Source organism: Mustela lutreola, chromosome 9, assembly GCF_030435805.1.
Source record: "Mustela lutreola isolate mMusLut2 chromosome 9, mMusLut2.pri, whole genome shotgun sequence".
NCBI classification, from domain to species: Eukaryota; Metazoa; Chordata; class Mammalia; order Carnivora; family Mustelidae; genus Mustela; species Mustela lutreola.
This window is the reverse complement of record NC_081298.1, coordinates 10,404,025-10,425,501: the sequence shown is the minus strand read 5'-3', so window position 1 is coordinate 10,425,501 and position 21,477 is coordinate 10,404,025. Positions and strand designations below refer to the sequence as shown.

The window sequence follows — 21,477 nt, the reverse complement described above, 5'->3', positions numbered from 1 at the left end:
AGTTCATTTCTCAAACCTGGAGCTGATATTGCCTTCACAGGACTTGTTGTTGTTGTTGTTGTTGGGGGTGGGGGGTATTGGGGCACTAGGGCAGGACTATTTTGAGGACTTAAATTATCTTGGAATTTAGTACCTATCCTACTAGTCCCAGGAACACTTCAGGGATGTCGGAAAGTACTTGTGTGTGCTGAGCTCCTAGGAAAGGTGTAGTCCTGCCCCTGGCCTGGAGGATGGGTCCTTGAAGGACAGAGCTCTGTGTTTGAGCCTCTCTTGGTTCCCTCTTCCCAGGGAACCCCACTTAGCTAGCCTTGCCAGCAGAGGCAGCCACCAGCAAGCCATGTAGGGCCTTGACCACTAATCCCCAGGCTCTCATGTCTGGCCGCTTCACATACACTCAGTACAAGGTAGTATCATGTTCTAGTCCAAGTCCCAGCCAGTACAGTTCTTACAACTACATTGGGAAAGACCTTTTATTTCTAATCTCTTATCAGTTTCCAAAATTGAGCAGTTGGCTTATTAGGATATTCATTTTGCCTCACTTAGTAATAAAAGCTTAATAAAGTTCCAGCAAGACTCATGCAAAAGCCGGCTGAGCTTTAAACGGCCTTACAGCTCTGAGGCCTGATGGCGCTGGGCAGGTGGTGGCGCTTGGCCTCCATCACAGATCCGAGAATCCCGTATTCTGAAAAACACACAGCTACAACAGCTCGTTTAAATAGTGAAGATTCTGCCCTTAATTCCATTCATAGGTCATCTGCCCTGGAAATGACTATGGACCTTCCTTCCTCTGTCCTTCTCTTACTTGCACTTGAAATCATGACTGGAGGACTTCCAGGACATGCAACTTTCGCCTTATATACAAATTTTTTGAACACAACTCCCGGCTAATTTGCAATTCCACTTAGATTTACGTTCTAGTGAATGTTACAGTTGTTTAAAAAGTGGAGTCCATTGATGAAGTAGTCAGGAATTCCAGAACGGTGACCCTTCTCTGGTTCAAATTTGGATCTGTTTTCAAGCTGACCTTCTACTAGTAGTTGATAGAAAATAGCTTATTTACTAACCGGATGCACCATCAAGAATTTTATGTCTTTCTAGAGCACTTCACGGTGGCCAACTGGTAACTGGTGTGTTGGAATGCCGTTTCTGAGAGGTGCGAGCACCCTCTTCTAGTTTGTTTTCGGGGAGGGGGGGGACATTTCGGTGCGACAGGCTTGCAGTTGGTGCTGACCAGGTGCGCAATAGGGTCTGTTAGAAATGAGGGTCACGATGGGTAGAAAAGACCGCTGCCGAAGGAAGGGCAGAGGCTAACTCGATGCTCTGCCAAACCCATGTACTTAATACATCCGAATTTCATCAGTACAGAGTGGGTTTTCTATTACGCAAATTAAGTGAGTCTCAAGCTTTAGTAGCACAGAATCCCTGAGAGAGGATTTTGGGGCCTCCGTCCCGAGGGTTTGATGCTGGCAGTCTGGGGTCAAGGTAGGGAAACCACCCCTGTACATAGCAGTACCTACTTGACAAAAGCCAAGTTGAGTGGCTTCCAGTGGAGTTTCAGTTGGGGCGGTGCCCCACCTCCATCACAGGTTTTCAGATCTGGCACTTGTTTTGTTCCCTCCTGAAACCTGTCTTTACAAACAGGCAGGCCTTTGGGTTGGATACGTAACTACAGGGCAAAGGGGCAAATCCTTTTCTGCTTAGCTCTTAAGAGGGGGACAAAGTGCTGTTCAATGGAGACCAACGATGGGAGAAGAAAGTGCCTCAATGTGCTGAAAAGCGAGAGAAATCCCGCTGCTCGGGGGTTGGTCAGACTCTGGAAGTCAGGGCCACAGGAGAATCGGAAGGACATAAAGGAGTCTCCTGGGAAGGACATTCACAGACTTGTTCAGTCTACAGTTTATAGACATTCTCTAATTAGAAGGTGGCAGGTTGCCACAGCTTTTATTTCCAGATTATTCCAAAAGCAAACAGTAGCAACGACATTCTTTTCAATGGCTTTTATTGAGACACTTTTAGGGCTTCTGCAACATGGCTGGTTGGGGATCTTTGTTTTCAGTTCTTAGGTGGCCGAATTCTTCTCCAAATGCCAACAATGCCCCTTTTGACCACCTTAGCGAGGCAGCACACTCATGTCTCTGCTCACATGTTCAACCAGGAACGTACACCCCCCCTCCGCTATTGTGTGCGAGTCTCCATACAACTCCACGTAGGCCTCCTGAGCCCGGGGTTCCATCCTTCCCACCTAGTAATTTATTCGGCAGCCTAATTTCACCCCAAGGGCGAGAGGGCTTCAGGATAGCTGCTATTTACAATCCTTAAGTAAAAGTTTTTCTCAGTGCCAGTTCTTCTGATGTGATCATCTGGGGCATCTTAGTTTGGGGACGTCCTGTCCTTACTGTCATCAGTGGGCGTCTATAGAATTTCTCCTCCTTACAGCACAGACAACTCCAGGCCAGCCCCCAGTGCCCTAAAGGTCCTGGTCTATTCTTGCACTTGCTCCTGTAGTTTTTGAGAAGCAGGACGGCACCATTTTAGGAGGTTGGTCAACTTACTTTGGTCTTGTTAATGCTTTTGTTACAGCTGTTTTTTGGAAGAAGTCTTAAAAATGATGGAAGCTAGCCACTTAAGACCTGTTTAGACCAAAGTCCCCGAGAGGTGCTTGCTCGGCTTCTGCCCTCTGTAAGGTTTGGAGCTTTCCATCATTGTAATTACTGAAAACGGTCGCCTAATACTGCCTCCTCATACGCTTCCACTCTTTAGTCCAAGCTGCTCTTGGGAGTGATGTAGTAAATATACTAGCTCCTTTGACCTTACCGGCCCTTCAGGTGTGTGATCTCCAAAGCCTTCTTAGTAGCAAGATGGTCTAGAGAATTACAACAGAAGCAGAGAGTAGTTGCCTGTGTAGTACAATTGTTCCCAGTGTAAGGCGAAAACTAACATTTACTTCCTTTTAGAAGAAAGAACTGCCAGGGCATTAATACTCCGCTTGCAAATTAATGCCGGTTTGTTAACATCCTTTTATCGAGACATTTACATATATAAGCAGGCTCTGCTCCTTGACAAAAGGGGAACTGAAAAACTCAAGGATGTTTATTTTTGCAGTTAAAAAGGGGAAAGGCAAAAGGAAACCAAAAGAAGTTTTAACAGGTGCCTTGAGAGAAAGCATTCTTAACGCCAGTGGCACATCTTGGTCTTCTGTGAGCCATGGCGTTGGCTGGCACACGACATAATGGACACATAGGATTGTAATTTGTAATAAAGCAAGTATTTACATTAAGCACAATACAGCAATTTATTTAGATGCTTAAAATGAATACAAAGGGAAATAAAGACCACAAAATTATACATACTACAACAGTGTGTCATATATTAGATGGTATAAATGAATACACCGGGGTGGTGCTTAACTAAAGATAAAACTAAATATCCAAAATGCAGCACTCAGTGGTTTGCTGCTTCAACACAACACACTTTCATACAGATCTAAAAGGTGTCAAAATTAGTAGCTGCAAAGTCAATTCTTGCATGTGATTTTTAGCTTAAAAGATTTCAGAAAACAGATCTGAAATGCCAGTTTTTGTTTCTGTCAGCTGTAATGTCAAGGATATTCAGAACGAGAAAAATTCTATAATACAAGAGAGTCCAGATATATATCTTATGTGGCTGGCCTCTGTTGCGAGATTGTACAAGGTTATGTGCAAAAACTAAGTCTGTCCAAAAGTCCATACTAGCGCAGTTTCAGGCTTTTGCTAGGTAAACTAGATAGAGCGCTTATTACACAGCAAGGGCAACACTAAAAAAAGAAACAAATCTAGATGGGTACACAATAACAATATCATAGGCATCACTTGAATAGGTCTAAAAGACTGTACAAATATACATTTCAACTATTCAGAATGAATACATGAAAAAAAATTGATTTTCCCCGAAGTCTACTATACACATTGGACTGGTAGCTTGAATGTTGGCCCTACACTACCGTGTCAATCAGGGTAACGCTTCCCCAGATCATCCAACCAAACATTTTACAGAGGGAAAGAAATGTTGAGAAGGCAGATAAAATAAACCTCTGCTTTTCCTCATGTGCGTTCGTGAGCCACCAGCTTATCGGTTTTTCACATTTATTTACTGTGTCTGTCACAGCAAGTTCTGAAGCCAGATCAGCCAGTCGTGTGTCATAGACATGGGAAGAACCACCGGGATTAGCAGTGGCCTCGTATCCCCACAGCCCGGTGACCCAGCGCTCAAAAGGCGGTACCAGTCAGAATACAGCTTTGCAGTCCTACCGGGAGGAGAGCAGAGCCGAGCCCCAGGCGGCAGCTGGTCCCCAGTGCCGGAGAACCGGGCACTCAGGCCTGCTGGCTGCTCAGTTTCACGCCGGTCAGGCCGCCGTGCATGGGCTCGGCAACGCCGTCAGTCATGTTGTCAAACTGCTCCCCGTCCTCACTGTCAATTGTGCTATTCTGCCACTCAATCTGTGGGTTAGATAAGCGCTCGTCATTTTCAGATGCGTTCTTCCACTGTGACTGGTCCTTGGACCAAAACCCTTCAACTTTTCCATAGGAACTATTCTTCCATTTCAACTGCTCTCTGTCGCCTTGCACGGTAGCCTTTTTTTTGGCAGCTGGCTTACTGCTTCTTGCGTCTTCACTCTGGGAAGACTCATCAGACCAGGTTCCCGCTTTCATTTCACTTGTGTTGTCCTCAAAGTCCGACACCTGTTGGGAACCGGGGCCACTCTCAGACGGAGAAGCACCATCCTTCCACTCAACGGCGTCATCGTGGTCAACGTCACTGTCAGAGGCATCGCGCAGCAGCTTGGTCGGTTCCTCAGTCAAATGAACAGTTTCGTATTTTGAACCATCCTCCTCTTTTTGGTCTAGCTTCCCCTCAGATTCTAAAGCATCCTCAGAAATGACCTTCGGTATGTGCTCCTCCGGGGTATCGTTGGGGATTTTAGGCTCGACTTCAAACACAGGGTCAAAAGGGCTACCACTTCCATTGGATTCTTCCTCCAAATTTTCAAAACTGTCTGAGGAGCTGTCCTCTTCCTTCCCAAGGCTGAGCTTTTTGTCAGCAGTTTTACTAGCATTGACTCGGGAATCCTTCTCGTCATGATTCTCAAACAGCCACTCAGCATCAAAATCCATCTCGTGCTTCACTTTGTTGAGTTCTTTCATGTTGAAGCCCAGTAACACACCAGGCTTGTATTTTTCACAGTCTCGGACACACTTCTTCCTCTTGTTACTAAAATGGGAAGCAATGTCACTCTTCCACAACCACAAACTGGCAGCCAGCTTCTCAATTTCTCTCCTGGTGGGATAGGGCTGTTTATTGAAATACTTCGTTAGGAAGCTTTTCCTGGCTTCATAGGAATCATCTTCATGACCCTTGGGGTCTAAAGCTAAAACAACAGGCTCCTCAGGCTTCTCTTCAAAGAAGCTGGGCGAATCACTATCATCGTCTAACTTTCGCTTTTTCAGCAAGGGAAATTCCACTTGCTCGTAAGTGCGCTTGACAGGTGCCAGGCCCGGTGACTGATTAAGCCGAGAGGGTGCATTTGTCTTATCCTGGCCATTCTGGGTCTTTCCAACACCCCTGCAGTGAACTAGATGCAAAGTGATAGTCGAGGCGGTCATGTTGCTGGTGTACACACCAAGGCAATGGATGCATTTGTAGGTGAGCTTTTTTTCCACCGGATGAACCGTCTGAATAACTTGGTGCCTCTCTCGTAGGTGATGGGCAAGTGCATCAGATATGGGTCCTTTTAGGATTGAAAAGCAAAGCGGGCAAAGGGTTTTCCCAACATCTTTTTTATAGGGTACTGCAGCCTGAGGTGAACTTTTAACAGGGATATCTGCCTTTTCCTGAACTTTTGGCTGTGGCTTTGGAGGGACCGGAGGGTTATTCTGGGCATGGTAAGCAACAGATTCAGCTGGGGCATCCCTCAGGTTGTATGTGGTTACAAGGAGGTGGATATTAGTGTGACTACCCTGCTGCAATGTCAAATCAAAGCTCAAAGTAGAATCTGTTTTAGGTCCCATCTCTTCATCAATGTGAACCATCCGCATGTGCGCCGCCATCTTTTCCACGTCATTGAACGTTGACCGGCAATACGGGCAAGACAGACCATGAATTAACATGTGGTTGAGCAGGGTATCTGTGGGCAAATAGCGATTACAGTAGAGGCATTTGCTAGTGAAATTGTGTATTTTCATAATGTAGTTGGCTACTGCTGGGACTTTCTCAGCTTTATGTTCTTTTTCGAAGTGCACACTATAAACATTTTCAGGAAAAAGCTCATTACAGATTGTACATATTTTCCACTTTTGAGTTGAGGAAGTATTGGCTGGGGGAGGGCCCGTGGCAGCTGCAGTGGGTTTGGAACTGGACTGACCTAATACTCTGGATGCCTGTGACTGGGAGAGGGAGGGAGACTTTAACTGGCCTGACGAGAGAGAAGAGGCATTAGCAGACTGCAGGGAGTATCTTGCTGGTGCCTGGGATCTCTGCTCTGACCCAAGCCCGTAAGATCTTCCATTGCCACTCGGAAGTAGCTGCTTCACAGACTGAGACTGCTGAGGGATGGAGACTGGTGCATTGCCACCTAGACCCAGTCTCATGGACTGACCAACGCCATAGCCCTGGCCTACAGATTTGACTCCGTAGTTATTCTGCTGTAGGTGAACATTGGACATCATGTTGACTCCTGTCGAATTTAAGTTAGGCTTTGGTATTGAGAGTCGATTTACCATCTGCTGCGATGGCAAAGACCGGACATTTCCAGAAGCAAGGGAACCAATTCTTGATTGGAGTCCCATGCCCTTCTTCTCTTGAGGTTTGGGAGCAATTAGCATCAAGGGTTTAGATCGGGGAACCACCACATTTGTGTGCCCAATCATGGCAGTGACCTGATAGCCTATGCGTTCATGGTCTTCGATGACGTGTTGTACCAAAGCTTCGTAGGACTTTGGCATGAAAAGGCATCTCTTGCAGTGAATACTGCTCTCTTCCCGGGCATTTGAACCTAGAGGGACTGCACCGTTGAGTGACTTCTCACCTGCCTTTGCTATGTAAGGCGCCGCCACGTGCTGAAAATGTTCCCTGTAAATGTGCTTCCTAACGATTTCATAAAGAGGATCTCGGTAAGTGCACTTCTTACAGTAATAAACAGCTTGTTCTACACTGTCAGCCTGCTTAGGTTTAAGGCCATCATTTTTGCTTTTATCTTTAAAAGTGCTGAGGCTGCTACTCGGTGCGCTGGCGTTTGGAGCATGAAATATTTTAATGTGTGTTTCCAAAGTCTTTTTGTCTGCATTGAAGGTACAGTAGGGGCAATTAAGGAGAATCCTATTTTCAAAGTCTTCACTATGGACATTCCGGAAATGACTTTTGTAGGCAGAGAAGAATTTTGAAGAAAATGGACAAGCACTGCAGCAAAAAGGTTTCGTCCGGTAGTCCTAAAGAAAAGACAAAACCTGGAATCAGAATGCCACTTCAGAAAAGATAGTAACAGGTTCTAGATTTTCTCCCCCAGATGTTCTCTATTTTTAAAATAGAGATATAATGCTATTTTTAGACCTGAAACTCAAATGCATCAATATAATTTTTTTTCCTTTTCAAAATTAAATTGTAAAATATGAATCCAAATGAGAAAATGGTTCTAAACAAAATAATTTTATTTGAGTCCCAGAGTATTAAAAAAAAAAAACCCTCATTCCAAGCTTCCCCTCAATGTTTAGAAAAGATCAAAGTCATATTTGCTGATTGGTTTTAGAGGAGCCAAAGACAAATGGCTTCAAAGATAAACATTTTACAGTTAGAAATGACAAAAATAAACACTGTGAAATCACTCTCACTCTTGCAAAAGGTTCCAGATTTACTATTCTGTGAAAGTCAGGGCCCTCAGTGCTATAGTGCCATTAGGCAGTAGGACATAAAGATACACCTTTCTTCCCTCCCATCATGAAAAATCTTCAAAAATCTCAAAACATTTCTTCCCTCTGATCCAAGTGCAGTGTCGTATTTAGATTTCATTACTGATCAAAAAGCTACTGATGTGAAAGGCTGGCTTTCTTCTATAAGCCACGGTCTCTCTTCTCAAGCAAGAGCAGCTTCAAAAGAACTAATGAAGTGCTAGCCGCTTTGATTCAAATTAAGAAGTTAAATAAAAATTTCCCAGACTATGAGGAGTGCGTGATGTGAAAAATCCACTGACATATTGCAGGACACACCGGCGTCCAAGAGCAACGTTCAGAATTACGCTCACTAGCATCTATGCAGTTTGTCCTTTGAAGACCAGTGAAACACAAGCAGGGCAAGAGATTAGCTTTTCTCCCTAAAAACCTACTTTGTTTCAGATACTGGTTTGACACAAAATAAAATACTCTGCATCTCCTTAAAGCTCAATCCCCTATTCAGTGTTAGAATGTGAAGCTCTGGGATTTGTTAAACCGAATTAAGCGGCATGTCCCACTGGAAGGCTTTTACATTTGAAGACTTCTGGGTGCATACATTTTTTTCCTGAGGTATGGATAAGAAAAAACCAGGTAACCATACTCTCAAATTTCTGAGGCAGTAAAAGTAAAAGTACTTCCACAATTTAAAATCTTTGCCCAAGTATAAGAGCTCAATAATTATAGAACTAGGGGTGTCTGGGTGGCTCAGTGGGTTAAGCCTCTGCCTTTTGCTCAAGTTATGATCTCAGGGTCCTGGGATCAAGCCCCACATCGGGCTCTCTGCTCAGCAGAGAGCCTGCTTCCTGCCACCCCCCACTCCCCGGCCTGCCTCTCTGCCTACTTGTGATCTCTGTTGGTCAAAAAAATAAATAAAATCTTAAAAAAAATAATTACAGAACTACAGTCACTACTGAAATAGGTAATGATAAAGTCTGCCGTGACAATCACTCCTCCCTGTGGGACAGAAACCACTACCTGTACCACCTTCTCTGTTATATCTTTACCTCCTGATACTTGCTGGCATCACTGGTGCCTTGGACTACCTAAGAGTGTTCTTAATTCCAATTTGAAAAATTTAAGTGACACCTTTCTGTCACTACTGTCCTATACAGCCACCCATCTCCTTCCCCATGTGCTGGCTTAGCAACCCCAGAGGTTGGATGATACCCACACAGAAAAAAACACTTTCTCCAGAAATAACGTGAACTGCGACAGACACAAAAAAATGACGGATGGTCTAGATGAACAGAATATTGGAGGGTACGTTTCGGAAACAGAAACAGAAGAGCAAAAGTACTGCTGATATACAGTACACCTTAGAACATTTAAGTAACAAATTTCCTATTATTACACTTTAAAGTTTCAGTCCAATGACAAAAAAGATTCTTCCTAGTTCTCCCTGCCGCTTAGCAAAATTGAAATAATCAACTCTGACATTTCCCACACAAGGTTACTGCCCACAAAACAATGCATCACTATGAGAGGCCTAGAGCTGACAAGGGAGGACAGCAAGGAGGTTGCCATTGGGGAAGTCCCCTACGCCACTTACCTGATTTTTCGTAAGCGAAGGGTCCCACAGTCCTACGTCCTCCCATGTAGTGTTTTTCAAATAAAAGTCATTAGGTTCAAACTGTTTAAAATCCTAGAAAAACAGTGAAAGAAGTTTACAAAAACATAGTGATATCAACTCTAGCCCAACCTTACTTAAAAATCCCATCTCTTAGCTAGAACTGGGAAGACACACAGAAAAACCAATCCCACCAAGAACTAAACTAGGAATGATAAGGCTCAGGAAATAAAAAAAGGCATACGGAAGTTGTATTCAACATTTCCTAACAACTGAACATTCCCCAAATGGTCAGCAAGGTTTCCAAGGAAACCACTGGAAGTTCTAATCAAGTAAAAACTTCAGTCACGTAGTAATACCAAAGCTCCTTTCATGAGAGTATTGTAACTCCTCAGTTGTAGCATTAGAATGGAGTGTAAGCTAGCAATGCCTGCTTACAGCACCATGGATGTGATATTCTGCTTCTGAGGGGGACAAAGGGTAGAAATGGATGGGGAAGAAAACTTAGGATTTCTAAACCCACAAAAGGAAGAAAGCTATCCGAAGAAAAGTAAGCAGTACTACGTTAAATTTATACTCTTACGTAAAAACTTAATGGCCCGTTTCCCCCCAGGCCAGGAAGATACAAAGTCTCAGGAGAAAATTCCCCTGGACTCCAAAAGGTTCACAGTTCAGTGTGGGAAAATCAAGCACATATAAATTCCACAGTATGTAATCGGTGTAATAATGGCAGGAACACATCAAATGCAGGAGAGAAAAGGCACCTTAACATTGGCATTACTTAGTCTTGTGCAGATTATTCCACTGAGTGCAAAGTGGACTGAGATGGACTGTTTTATCGGGCAGATCTGCCTGAATTTGAGGGGATGGAGAGGCAGTGAACTTCCACACTGGGGATAACGTAACTAGAGAAGCCCACTTTGGAGAAGCTTCAGTCTTCATGAAAATACTCCCCCCACCCCAAGTATTATTCATGGGAGTCAGGAAAAGAAAATCTGTTGCATGAAGGAAATTGCTTTTTAACTTTCAATTCCATCCAAACAGTTCCTGAATGCCTATTATGTACCCAGCACTGTGCTAGGTGCTGGTTATACACGGAGGGACAAGGTAGTTACGGTTCCTGGCCAGATGGAACTTAAAGGCTAGTGGGGAAAACACCTTTAAATATTTCAATCAGAGGCTCTGACCAACTAAACCGCAAGACCTAGAGTAATGAGATCTGGAAAAGGAGGAGACCAGGACACTGGCTATCCCACAGGGCTTCTACAAAGCTCAGAAAAAAGGTCAGAAAAACAGTTTGCAAAAGTCCAAACTGTTATACAAGGGGGAAGATAATAGTGTATGATGGGTCAGAAGGGCCAACAAATACTCATCCTAAGGAAAGAGACAACAAGCACCCAAACCACCATGCCTCACCAATCAGAAGGTCAACCAGAACACTCAGGCATATCAGAATGAGAACAGGCTCTGGAGCCGGCAGACAGACCCGACCATACGCTTAGCTGTGAGGTGGACCTAAATCTTTACTGGTTCTTCATTGTAAACTGGAGATAAGAATTCCTACATCCCCCCCCCCCCAGGGGCTGTTCTAAGAATGTGAAATTAGAGACAATTTTAAAGCACCTAAAATGTCTGACAAGTTACACCCTCACCAGGAGATCTGCTTTTGCTTCATGATGCAAAGATGAAAAAGCCCATTTTAGGGAGAAGGGAGCAAGTTAAGTCAACTGAGAAAGCTCGGGTGAAGCTAATGCTGCAGTTATAATTCAGAATCACGACTAAGAATTAACCAATCCCGGCTGCTGACACAAAGTAATGGATCAGAAGCTGAGTCATGTTAAAATTTAAAAAATGGCATGCTACTTACTTCTATGTGTTCTTTACAGTATTCCAACCCAATGTCACTAAGTATTTTTTTCACAGTTTTCCGGGCTTTTCTTAAACTGCCAAGATTGTTGACAGGAAGTTGGAACATAGTTTCTATTGGAAAAAAAAATTTAAGTCAAGTCAAAACACGTACAACTTGTAATATTTCCTACTTGCACTGATGGTAGGACCACAAACCCTGGCCCGCTGACAAAGAAGGAGAGTAGATACCCTTATCTAGTATGTTCCGATTACTTTTAAAGCAGACAGGCAAAGTAAGTGCTCTCTGATCTTTTCTATTTTTAACAGGGTGCTCTATGTTATATATCAACTGTGGGTCTAATCTGGCACAATTCTAATTAAGTTCATCACCAAACTGGTTTTTTTAAAATTGAGAATTAGGTTAATAATACCAACCGATTATCTTAAAATTGAGTTAGTGCTTTTCTCCTTGTGATGTTGAGCCTCTGAAAATAGAAAAATGTTCACCATTTCAGCATCATTATCACAAAATTTTGAGTGCCAGGGAAAAGAAGTTTTTGTTTTCTGGGAACTGTCCTGCACACTGCTAAGAAATATCCTTTAGTGTTTCCAAATACTATCCAAACTAAAGACACTACTGGTTGTGTACCTAGCCCCCCAGCCAGCAGGACCCCTGGACAAAGGCACTCAGCATCAGGGCAGATGATGACTGTGTTACAGACTTTAGAGGATCCTCTTGAAAAATGAAAAGCTTACATGTATGTGTGAAGGAACTGAAAAATTCTTTAAATGACCTAATACATTAAAAGCACAAATTTAGGTCCACTTCCCCCAAGTTCCTTAAAAAACAAAAGTTAAAATAAAATTAGTATTTGTATGGCTTCTACATGACCATAAATGTTTCCTATAAAATACGGTAAGAATTTATCATCAATGTAATAATCCAAATAAATTTTGTAGAATATTAAATAGTTCCAAAAACCAAAACCAGTGGCAAACCCAAAAGCCAAAGCAATAGGAATTAAAGTTTAATACACACAAATCTGGTTTACTGATTAATAAAGACTGTTACTCTATAATACCACTACCATTTGTAAGTACAACCATAATCAACTAATCCAAATGTAATACAGTACCATGTTACCTCATTTATTATTCTAATCCAAAAATCAATATTAACTATGAAAAATGGAAAAAAGAGTAAAGACTACCAAAACAAACAACTCCTACAAATTCTGAATTTGGATGTGTCATCAGTACTGAGAAGTTTCAAAATATTCTACATGAAGTACAAAGTATAACTGAGGCCAAAAAAGAAATGCATTTCACTAAAAAACACTGCTTACTCTTTCCATCCTCAGCAGCTAAGAAGCATGACTGTGTGTCCTTCACACTTTCTGCCATCCAACAATCTGCATATTACTTACGAGTGGACTCAGAAGTCACTTTGGTTACAAATTTAATGTGTATTCAAAGACAGATCCATTATTCTTTGTGGAAATTTTATTGCTAAATTGTTTTAAACCATCTTTTTGAAAAGTATTAGATCAGTTGCTGCTTAATGAAACTTCCCACAACCAGGTCACTGAGAGAGAACCACCCGACAGCAATGTTTCAGAAATACAGCAAATGTTGCAGGCTAGTTCTGAAGAGCCCAGGCATCAAAACAGATGCCCACCAACGCCCAAGTCTGCGAAGAGACATCTTGTTTCTCTATTCATTTCATAAACTCTTTGTGGGCTCAAATCCAGCAGTTCTTTTGGAACTTCTCAAGTCAGTCCTGCTTCACTTAAGAGAGATGAGCCCAGAAGGCAGCCACTGGTTTTCCCCGCCTTCTGGTTATATGCAGCTGAGTATCTCAGCAGAAACAAATACACAATGATTGGGAAATGTCGCCACCACTGAAGACTCTAGTCCATACAGAAAGCACCCAGGGAGTTAAACTGCAGCCAAGGATAAAGGAGAACTCATTCTCCTATGGGCAATACATCAGGCTTTCTCAGTGCCCACCACCCACGGCTAAACAAGTTGTCTTAAGCACCTCCCTGCATGGTAGGCACCCAGTTTATACACCTACAGTTCTGGAAATGTCAGTATGTTCATAAAGGAGCTTCGTTACAAGCAACTTGTAATTTATAAAATGTGGTATTTCAGCCATGGAGTAAATCTCAAGTCTACTTAGGCTGAATTAAACAGGCATATAAATACTGAACACTGCTTACCACAAAATGTTGTACAAAAATGTGTTTTTTTTTTTTTTAAATGATTAACAACTAGGAGGAATCTAAATTAAAGTTTACACTGAAAGATGTAGAATTAAATTATTGGCATTGTTATTGGATCTGGGGACTTCTCTTTGCCCTCTCCCACAGATGGAGGTACCCTCTATGTATTTGCTTATGGAGGTCACTTAAGATTTTGTCCATCTGGGGCATCTGGGTGGCTCAGTGGGTTAAGCCGCTGCCTTCAGCTCAGGTCATGATCTCAGGGTCCTGGGATAGAGTCCCGCATCGGGCTCTCTGCTCAGCAGGGAGTCTACTTCCTCTTCTCTCTCTCTCTCTGCCTACTTGTGATCTCTCTCTCTGTCAAATAAATAAATAAATAAAATCTTAAAAAAAAAAAAAAAACATTTTGTCCATCTGGAGCTAGAATAACTCATTCATTCATGTGTGTTAGCATCATCAAAAGCATTTACAGAGACTCCTGTTTTTTAAGTAAAACTTCATAGAACAGGTACACAGTGTTAAAATATAAGCAAAGAAGGATCCCTCCTGCTCTTATCCTTTTGCCATGGAGCTCCCCTTCTGTAAGGGGCCACTGTTGTATCAAGCTTTTCTGCAAGAAGCCAGAATTCAACTCTGTGAATGTTAGCACAATTATGGGTGACAAGATAAAGAACTAAAGGGCCCTACAGGTTGTTTTCCCCAGCCTCTTGCTTGCTGTTAAGAAAGAACTTTGGGGCACCTGGGTGGCTCAGTGGGTTAAACCTCTGCCTTCAGGTCAGGTCATGATTCCAGGGTCCTGGGATGGAGCTCCGAATCAGGTTCTCTGCTCAGCGGGGAGCCTGCTTTCCCCTCTCTCTCAGCCTACTTGTGATCTCTGTGTGTCTCTCTCTCTGTCAAACAAATAAATAATCTCAAAAAAAAAAAAAAAAAAACTTCAAGGGGTCCCTGGGATCAAGGCCTGCATCAGGAACCCTGCTGAGAACGGAGCTTGCTTCTCCTTCTCCTGTTCCTCCTTCCCCACTCTTTGTTCTGTCAAATAAGTTTCCTTTTCTTTAAAGAAACAACTTCAAATCAACAGCTGGCTTCAGGGTTCATCAATGTTATCTATTTGATTCATACTTAAAAGCTTTTACAAGAATTACTCCTGGCCCTGAAAAGTCCTCTGATTTAGAAATGTGTACAAGAGGCCCATATCATAAGTGACTGAGGGGCAGGAACCGAGTAAATAGGAAATCAACTGTTTGAGATTAAGGGCTGATCCATCATTTCTGAATAAAAAGAGGGCAAAAAACAGAGTATTTAGAATAATTACTCTTAAGTAGGAAGAGCCTTTAATGTCAAAAATTGCCAGAAGATGGGCTTTCTCTCCAGATTTGTCCCCAGGTGGCTAGTCATTTCTCTTAAGCCTCCTTGTTTGTCAGAATGGCCATTTCACCAGGTCAGCACCATTATCCCAATACCAAGGGGAGCTCCTCCAGTCAAACCAAAAACCTTTCAGCTCATGGCAAAAAAGGGGAAAATATCCAATTTAATAGACTGGAACCACTATTCTCCTGTTTATCAATCATTTTTGAAGAACCTATACTTTATCACTGTGCTGGGAACAGAGAGATGAACAGGACACAGTTCTTCCCTTCCATACTCCATCATGTCTAAGGGCCAGGAACTAGAGCACACAGCAGGCACCTGGCCACTGGAGTCAAGAAGATGGCTACTGCCTGCCGAACTGCCTCTTGGAGCCACCTCCTCCATCAGCAGTGTGTGTCTGACTCAGGTCCACCAATCGGAGTGTTCTACCTCTGCCGACACTGAGACTAGCAGAACTGGATGTGTGCCCCAAACACGGCTGATAGTGATGCTGAAAAGGACTCAGGACCTGCTACTACATGGAGAAAGCAGACAATACTTAAAGTCCTCAGTCCAGCTGTGCCTGACAGCCCCTTCCAAAGACTCTTCTAAACAAGAGCCAAATACACGACCACTTTTGCTTAAGCCTTGGTTCATGTTCCCTGCAACCAAAAGTCTTTGTAGACCCACTGGGTAGTAGGACACAGAAGAGGAAGTGAACAAGAGAAAAGATGAAGAACTTTATGTCAAGTAATTACACTTATTTATTAGGTCTAGGAGAAAGAGTAAGTTTGTTAGGAAGACAGAGTTCTTCTGAAAGATGCTTTGGATCCTGGTTTCATGAATCAAAAACAAAAACAGCGAATGGTCAAACACCTCCACCATTTTTTTTTAAAGCGACAGGGAGATAGGTGTGGGCGGAGGGCCAGAGGAAGAGAGAGAATCCTAAGCAGGTTCATGCACAGTGCAGAGGCCGACATGGAGCTTGATCCCACAATGCCAAGATCATGACCCAAGCCGAAATCAAGAGCTGGATGCTACCACTCAGATGCCCCTCTCCCCAATATTTTAGAATATTAGAAAGGGAGAGCCTGGGTGGCTTAGTCGGTTAAACGTCCGACTCTTAATTTTGGCTCGGGTCAGGAGATGGCCCTGCATCAGGCTCTGCACTTGGCATGGAGACTGCTTAAGATTCTCAACCTCACCCTCTGCCCCTCCCCCACTTTCAAAAATAAAAATTAAAAACAAACAAATAAACAATGAAAAATTTGGGGGAAAGCTCAATGACCTATTAATAACAGAGTCAACATTTGCAAGTATTTTATTAACAACTTAAAATGAGTAGTGTTTGGGTAAGCATATGCCATCTGATGAACAAGACAAAAATATCAATTTTTAAGAATGATTTAAATTCATTGCTGAATGATTCAGCCACATCCCTTCCTATTGATCTTTGTGAATTTTACCCACACCTACTGATTGGGTCCAAAACATTAAAGTTTTACTAATAATCCTGGCCAAACTTCTACTCATGTGCTTTCTTAGAAAGCAAGAGTCAGATGGCAGAAATGAAAAATCTGAGATCTGTGCCCCTAGGCTAGAGATGAATTGAATACATACATAGAAGACTGATCAAACAAAGGTTTCTTTCCCTTCCAAATACCAAAATTAAAATACTCCTTTACTCCACATACCAAGAGAGAAATGAGGCAGATTGAGCCTGTCTCATGAGGAAGGATCTATAGGATGAACCTGTACAGGTGAAGAATAACAACATCTCAATGACTAAACATCACTTAAGCAAAGAAGTCATCATCTGAGAAACACAATTATAATTATTTATGAAACAAAAGCTCTGCCAAAAGGCTTGGATCAAATCAGGTGTTGTATTGACATTCTTCTGGGTCAGGAAGACAGGGGATCCCGACAGCAGATGTTTCTAGTTTAGCCCACTCAAGGCAAGGTTTGCAAGACCTGATACACCAAGAGTCATGAGGCCTTTCTATGTACACGATAAGGTTCCTTGCAAAGGGATGGAGGATGACATCACTTTGTCTGGTTTTTTTTTTTTTTTTTGGAGTAGGGAAAAAGCAGGAAAACATCTGTAAGTGTGCCCACAGAAAGTAACAAAAACAAAAACAAAAATACCCCATAAACTTTAAACCTTTGACCAGGCACAGTTAATCAAACAAGCCAGGAGAAAAAAAAAAAAAGCCTCCAGATCAAACTTTTCCAGATTATCTTTTAAGCTACCACAAGTGTGGATGTTAACATGACATTTTCCAGGATATAGTTCTTCATATTTTTATGTGCCTTCTTAGGTTCCCAAGTTCTTCATAAGAACATATGGTATTAATTTAACATACCAGAAAATACAGAAGTAAATATGATAGCACGCCCTAATTTCCATCACCTGCAACTTTCTTATATCTGTGAACCAAAATCTGCAGAGTGACAGCTAATGCATCAGTTGTATCAGTGAATACAAATTTACAATTTTCTTAAGAAAACGTTTCTAACACTGCACTGACAGCTAGACAGGAATGGTTACTTCTTCCTGGTAGCACCTAAACACAAGCTGCTTGGCCTAAACAAATGGTTTTCAACAAGCTCCCACCCCCCCTTATAAAGAGGAAACCCTTGTTTCTGAACAACTCTTAGCTAACTTATTAAAAAAAAAAGAAAGAAAGAAAAAAGTGGAGGGGCTCAGAGGTTGAACCGGCAGGGAGGAGGAGGAAAACTTCCCAGTTACTAAGTATCTCCTTGAAATAGTTACTTGTCTAAATTAAGCTTCTAATGAAAATTTATGCCAAGGTGAGCTGTCTGAAATGTAGAATGAGGACCTAGCGGACAATCAACCAAAGCAGAAGTTTGATGGCTACAACAGAATTCTAAAAGTTTACTGAAAATCTCCCCTGAGTAAAATTACAGCCTGATCAGAGTATGGCTGTCAGAAGCCCACAGTAAGCCTAAGGTTCAGAATACAGTTTATACTTTGGTGGTGTCCTTTAAACATTTCTACATTAAGCTGTAAAGAAAAACACACATCTGAGAAAATCTTTTAGTGGAGGTGGGGGGGGGGGAATCAAAGGCTGGAAATAAGTCCATTACTAGTGAAGAAAAACAGCAGTTGTATTTTCTATGTTAATAAAAACTAGGAAGACATTTTAACTACTACAATATAGACAGTTTCATTTTTGGTAACATCATCAATCCAAACTAACACAGAGGAAATTCAGATTTTTGATATTAAATCAAGAAAACAGTGTATTCTAATGTCACACAGATGCAAGTGTTTATATAAAGATCTCATAACCTGTGCTGGGATTTAAGGATCAGATATATTTGAAGTTTCTTTAAACCACTAACTAAAAAGTACTGTTTTGTTAAGACACACAGACATTTTAAGAAGACTGTCATAAATCTTCATGCTACCCAAGATCATACTTTTTTTTTTTTTAAACGGATTTTGTGATGTCTCTGTGGAAACATTTAGGACCCATTAAAATAAAAACCACGCAGAAAGAAAACATCATTTCCTTATTTATGTGCTCACTTTTCCTCCTACCACCCCCTCAACAACATACTTAATACCTGTCAATATCACTGAGTAAAACTGTGGTCACTGTAAAACACTGTTTCTTTTTATAATCAGTAAGTGCTTATCTTTCCTGACTATTCTGGGATCAGAAATAGTAAAGAGAGATACCTTATTTGTTTTCTAAGGGTGTCACTAGGTCCTACATTTAAACTAAGCCAGTTGTAAATAGGTTTATATGTGTGTATTTTGAAAAAAATAAACCCCATAAAGCCTTTTTAGAATAGCCCTCTGATGAGTGAGCATGTTGAGAGCCCAGAACCTACATTTGGTCTGGAAGAAACCATCCTTCTCCTTCTTTACACAACAACAACAAACATAGTCCCAAACAGAAGCAACTAATCTTTCAATTTCCTATAAGCTCGGGTAAAAGACGTTGCAGATGCCAGAGGCTCTTCACAGAAAGGCAGATCTAACTGTCTCCTCTCTTTCTCAATCCCAAATACGACAGAACAAGTAACTGACAATCCAGGGCAGAATGCTCTTCTGGATGAGCAGTAAAAGTGTGCAGCATGACAGAGGTGAGAAAATAAAGTTTAGACTCCTTTCTCCTTTTTTTTTTTTTTTTTAAAGATTTTATTTATTTATTTGACAGAGAGAGATGACAAGCAGGCAGAGAGGCAGGCACAGAGAGAGGAGGAAGCAGGCTCCCTGCCGAGCAGAGAGCCCGATGCGGGGCTCGATCCCAGGACTCTGAGATCATGACCCGAGCCGAAGGCAGTGGCTTGACCCACTGAGCCACCCAGGCACCCCCTCCTTTCTCCTTAAGTAACAGAAAATGTGCAGTAGTGTTGAAACTAAAAAAGGGGGGGGTTATTTGTAAAGCCCAGGAGGATTAGGAAAACTACTTGCAAATGAAGACACACTTGTACCAAAAGCCAACTATGAATAATGAACACCAATTATTTTGCAAAGGTTATTGTATTAGAACACAGTTAATAAAGATAAGAAGCCAACAGAAAATGTAACCAACTTCTGTTTTCTTCTATACTCATCTACTAACTGCACTGACTTTTACTATTTTCTAATAAAAAAAATTACAGTGGAGTTAATTGTATCAAATACAAAACTGCCTCCAGAAAAAAAGACACTTTGATTTTGAAGTTTTTACCAAATCAGTGATTAAATTCCGCAGTTTTTATACTTTTTTTTTTGTGGTAAGCAGACTTGTTACTTATGAAAGGCAAAATGAGTACATTTCCCTAAATATAGCATCTGGTACAGCAATACTTCTGGCCATAGTCTATAAACAATGTGTGAATCCCTTCCACAAGGAGCCCCGCTTTAATCTAAGACACTCTTTCCGCCTGATCATAAGTGAGCGGAGCACAAACCCCGCTAGGCAGTTTGTTCCATATTGGACATCTCTGTTCACAAGCCCACAGTTCTCAGTTCAGTCTACAGAAATCGAATTCCCTAGCCACAGAACAGCCTTTCACATTTTTAAGACCCTTCCTCCTTCCCTCCTCCCAAGTCAAGCATGCTCAGTTTTTTTCACCATTACTTCTGTTATCACAGGAGCCAATCACTAGTGGATGGGCTCCAATCTGTCAACCTCTCTGGTGCCCTGAATAAACGTATTTCCAGATGTGACACCATCAGAAGTCAAGTGGGACAACACTTGTCTAGTTCTAGATATTTTCTTAAAAATTGTATTATTTTTATTGTTAGAGAGAAAGAGAGAGAGAATTCCAAGCAGATGCTGCGACTGGTGGAGGGCCCAATGTGGGGCTTGATCCCATGACCCTGAGATCATGAATGGAGCCAAAAATAAAGAGTTGGGTGCTTAACTAACTGAGGTTCCCAGACAGACGCCCCTAATATATTACTATTTTTAAAAAAGTAATCTCTGTGCCCAACACGAGGCTTGAACTCATAACCCAGAGATCAAGAGTCACATACTCTACCTGAGATATTATTTTAAAATTATTGTTCCGAAAAGGTGCACTGTGTTGGTGGCAGCCACTTTACACATATTACAACAATCAACCAAAATCTTTTATTTTTTAAAAATACATGTTGTGCTTCTCAGTATTAGGTAGTTCAGTTGGTGGGAACAAAAACCTGTACTGAATCCAAGTCTGGTTAAAGGGAAGTTAACTATCAAGTTTTTAAGTATCTTCTCAGTTAAAGGGACATGAACATTCTGATTCCAAAATGTAGCACTGTGAATCACTGAAAGAACCGAAGGGTTGCCTCATCTATACTCTTCTCATTTTACAGATTAGCAACTGAGGTGAAGCAACTGGCCTAAGGTGATCAGCTTGTCTGTGTGACAGACCTGGGTCTCAAGGTTATCTCCAGATCTAAAATGCTGCGCTCCTCCCACTACCCTTTTAGAGGAAGTTCTTATCTCAGACATTAAAGGTAAACAAGAGCATGTTAAATACATACACTGAAAGTGCCAGAACTTCATACTCTAAGTTGAAACAACCTCAAACAAGTTCAACCAAACTAGCTCAAGTGATGAAACAGATTAAGAATACACACACATCTCAGGTCAGATGGTCCCATCAGATCCTGAGAAGAACTGAAACAAGAACCTAGCTCTGAGCCCACTTGCCTGAAAGTGCTTTTAACCATCACCATGGATGCCAAGAGTCAACAGATACTCACATCAGGAAGATAATCCCGATGTATTAATATCCTGCAAAATGAAAACCAAAACCTTGGTATCCCTCAACAAAACAGCAGCATTTCAAAAACATATGTATCTTTTGTCTCTCTTTTATCACCTCCCCATTATCTATACTCAAAACATGCTATTCCAAAAGTTGCTTGGGGGGCACCTGGGTGGCTCAGTGGGTTAAGCCTCTGCCTTCGGCTCAGGTCATGATCTCAGGGTCCTGGGATCGAGTCCCGCATCGGGCTCTCTGCTCAGCGGGGAGCCTGCTTCCTCCTCTCTCTCTCTCTCTCTGCCTGCCTCTCCGTCTA

General features: G+C 42.0%; 1 protein-coding gene across 4 annotated transcripts in view; it reads right to left on the bottom strand.

Moving 5' to 3' along the window:
* Positions 1–3,267: 3,267 nt before the first annotated feature.
* Positions 3,268–21,477, bottom strand: part of ADNP (activity dependent neuroprotector homeobox) — a 31,507-nt gene continuing 13,297 nt past the window's right edge. For 3 of the 4 annotated variants that reach the window (XM_059132818.1, XM_059132817.1, XM_059132819.1), the window contains 3 exons: positions 11,393–11,505; positions 9,508–9,600; positions 3,268–7,460 (listed from right to left, as the gene is read on the bottom strand). In XM_059132818.1, coding sequence (XP_058988801.1) covers positions 4,350–7,460; positions 9,508–9,600; positions 11,393–11,500 — 3,312 coding nt within the window. In that variant the 5' untranslated portion in view covers positions 11,501–11,505 and the 3' untranslated portion in view covers positions 3,268–4,349. Of the gene's footprint in view, positions 7,461–9,507; positions 9,601–11,392; positions 11,506–11,808; positions 11,831–21,477 lie in introns of those variants that run through there. The other variant, XM_059132821.1, reaches the window with a different exon arrangement.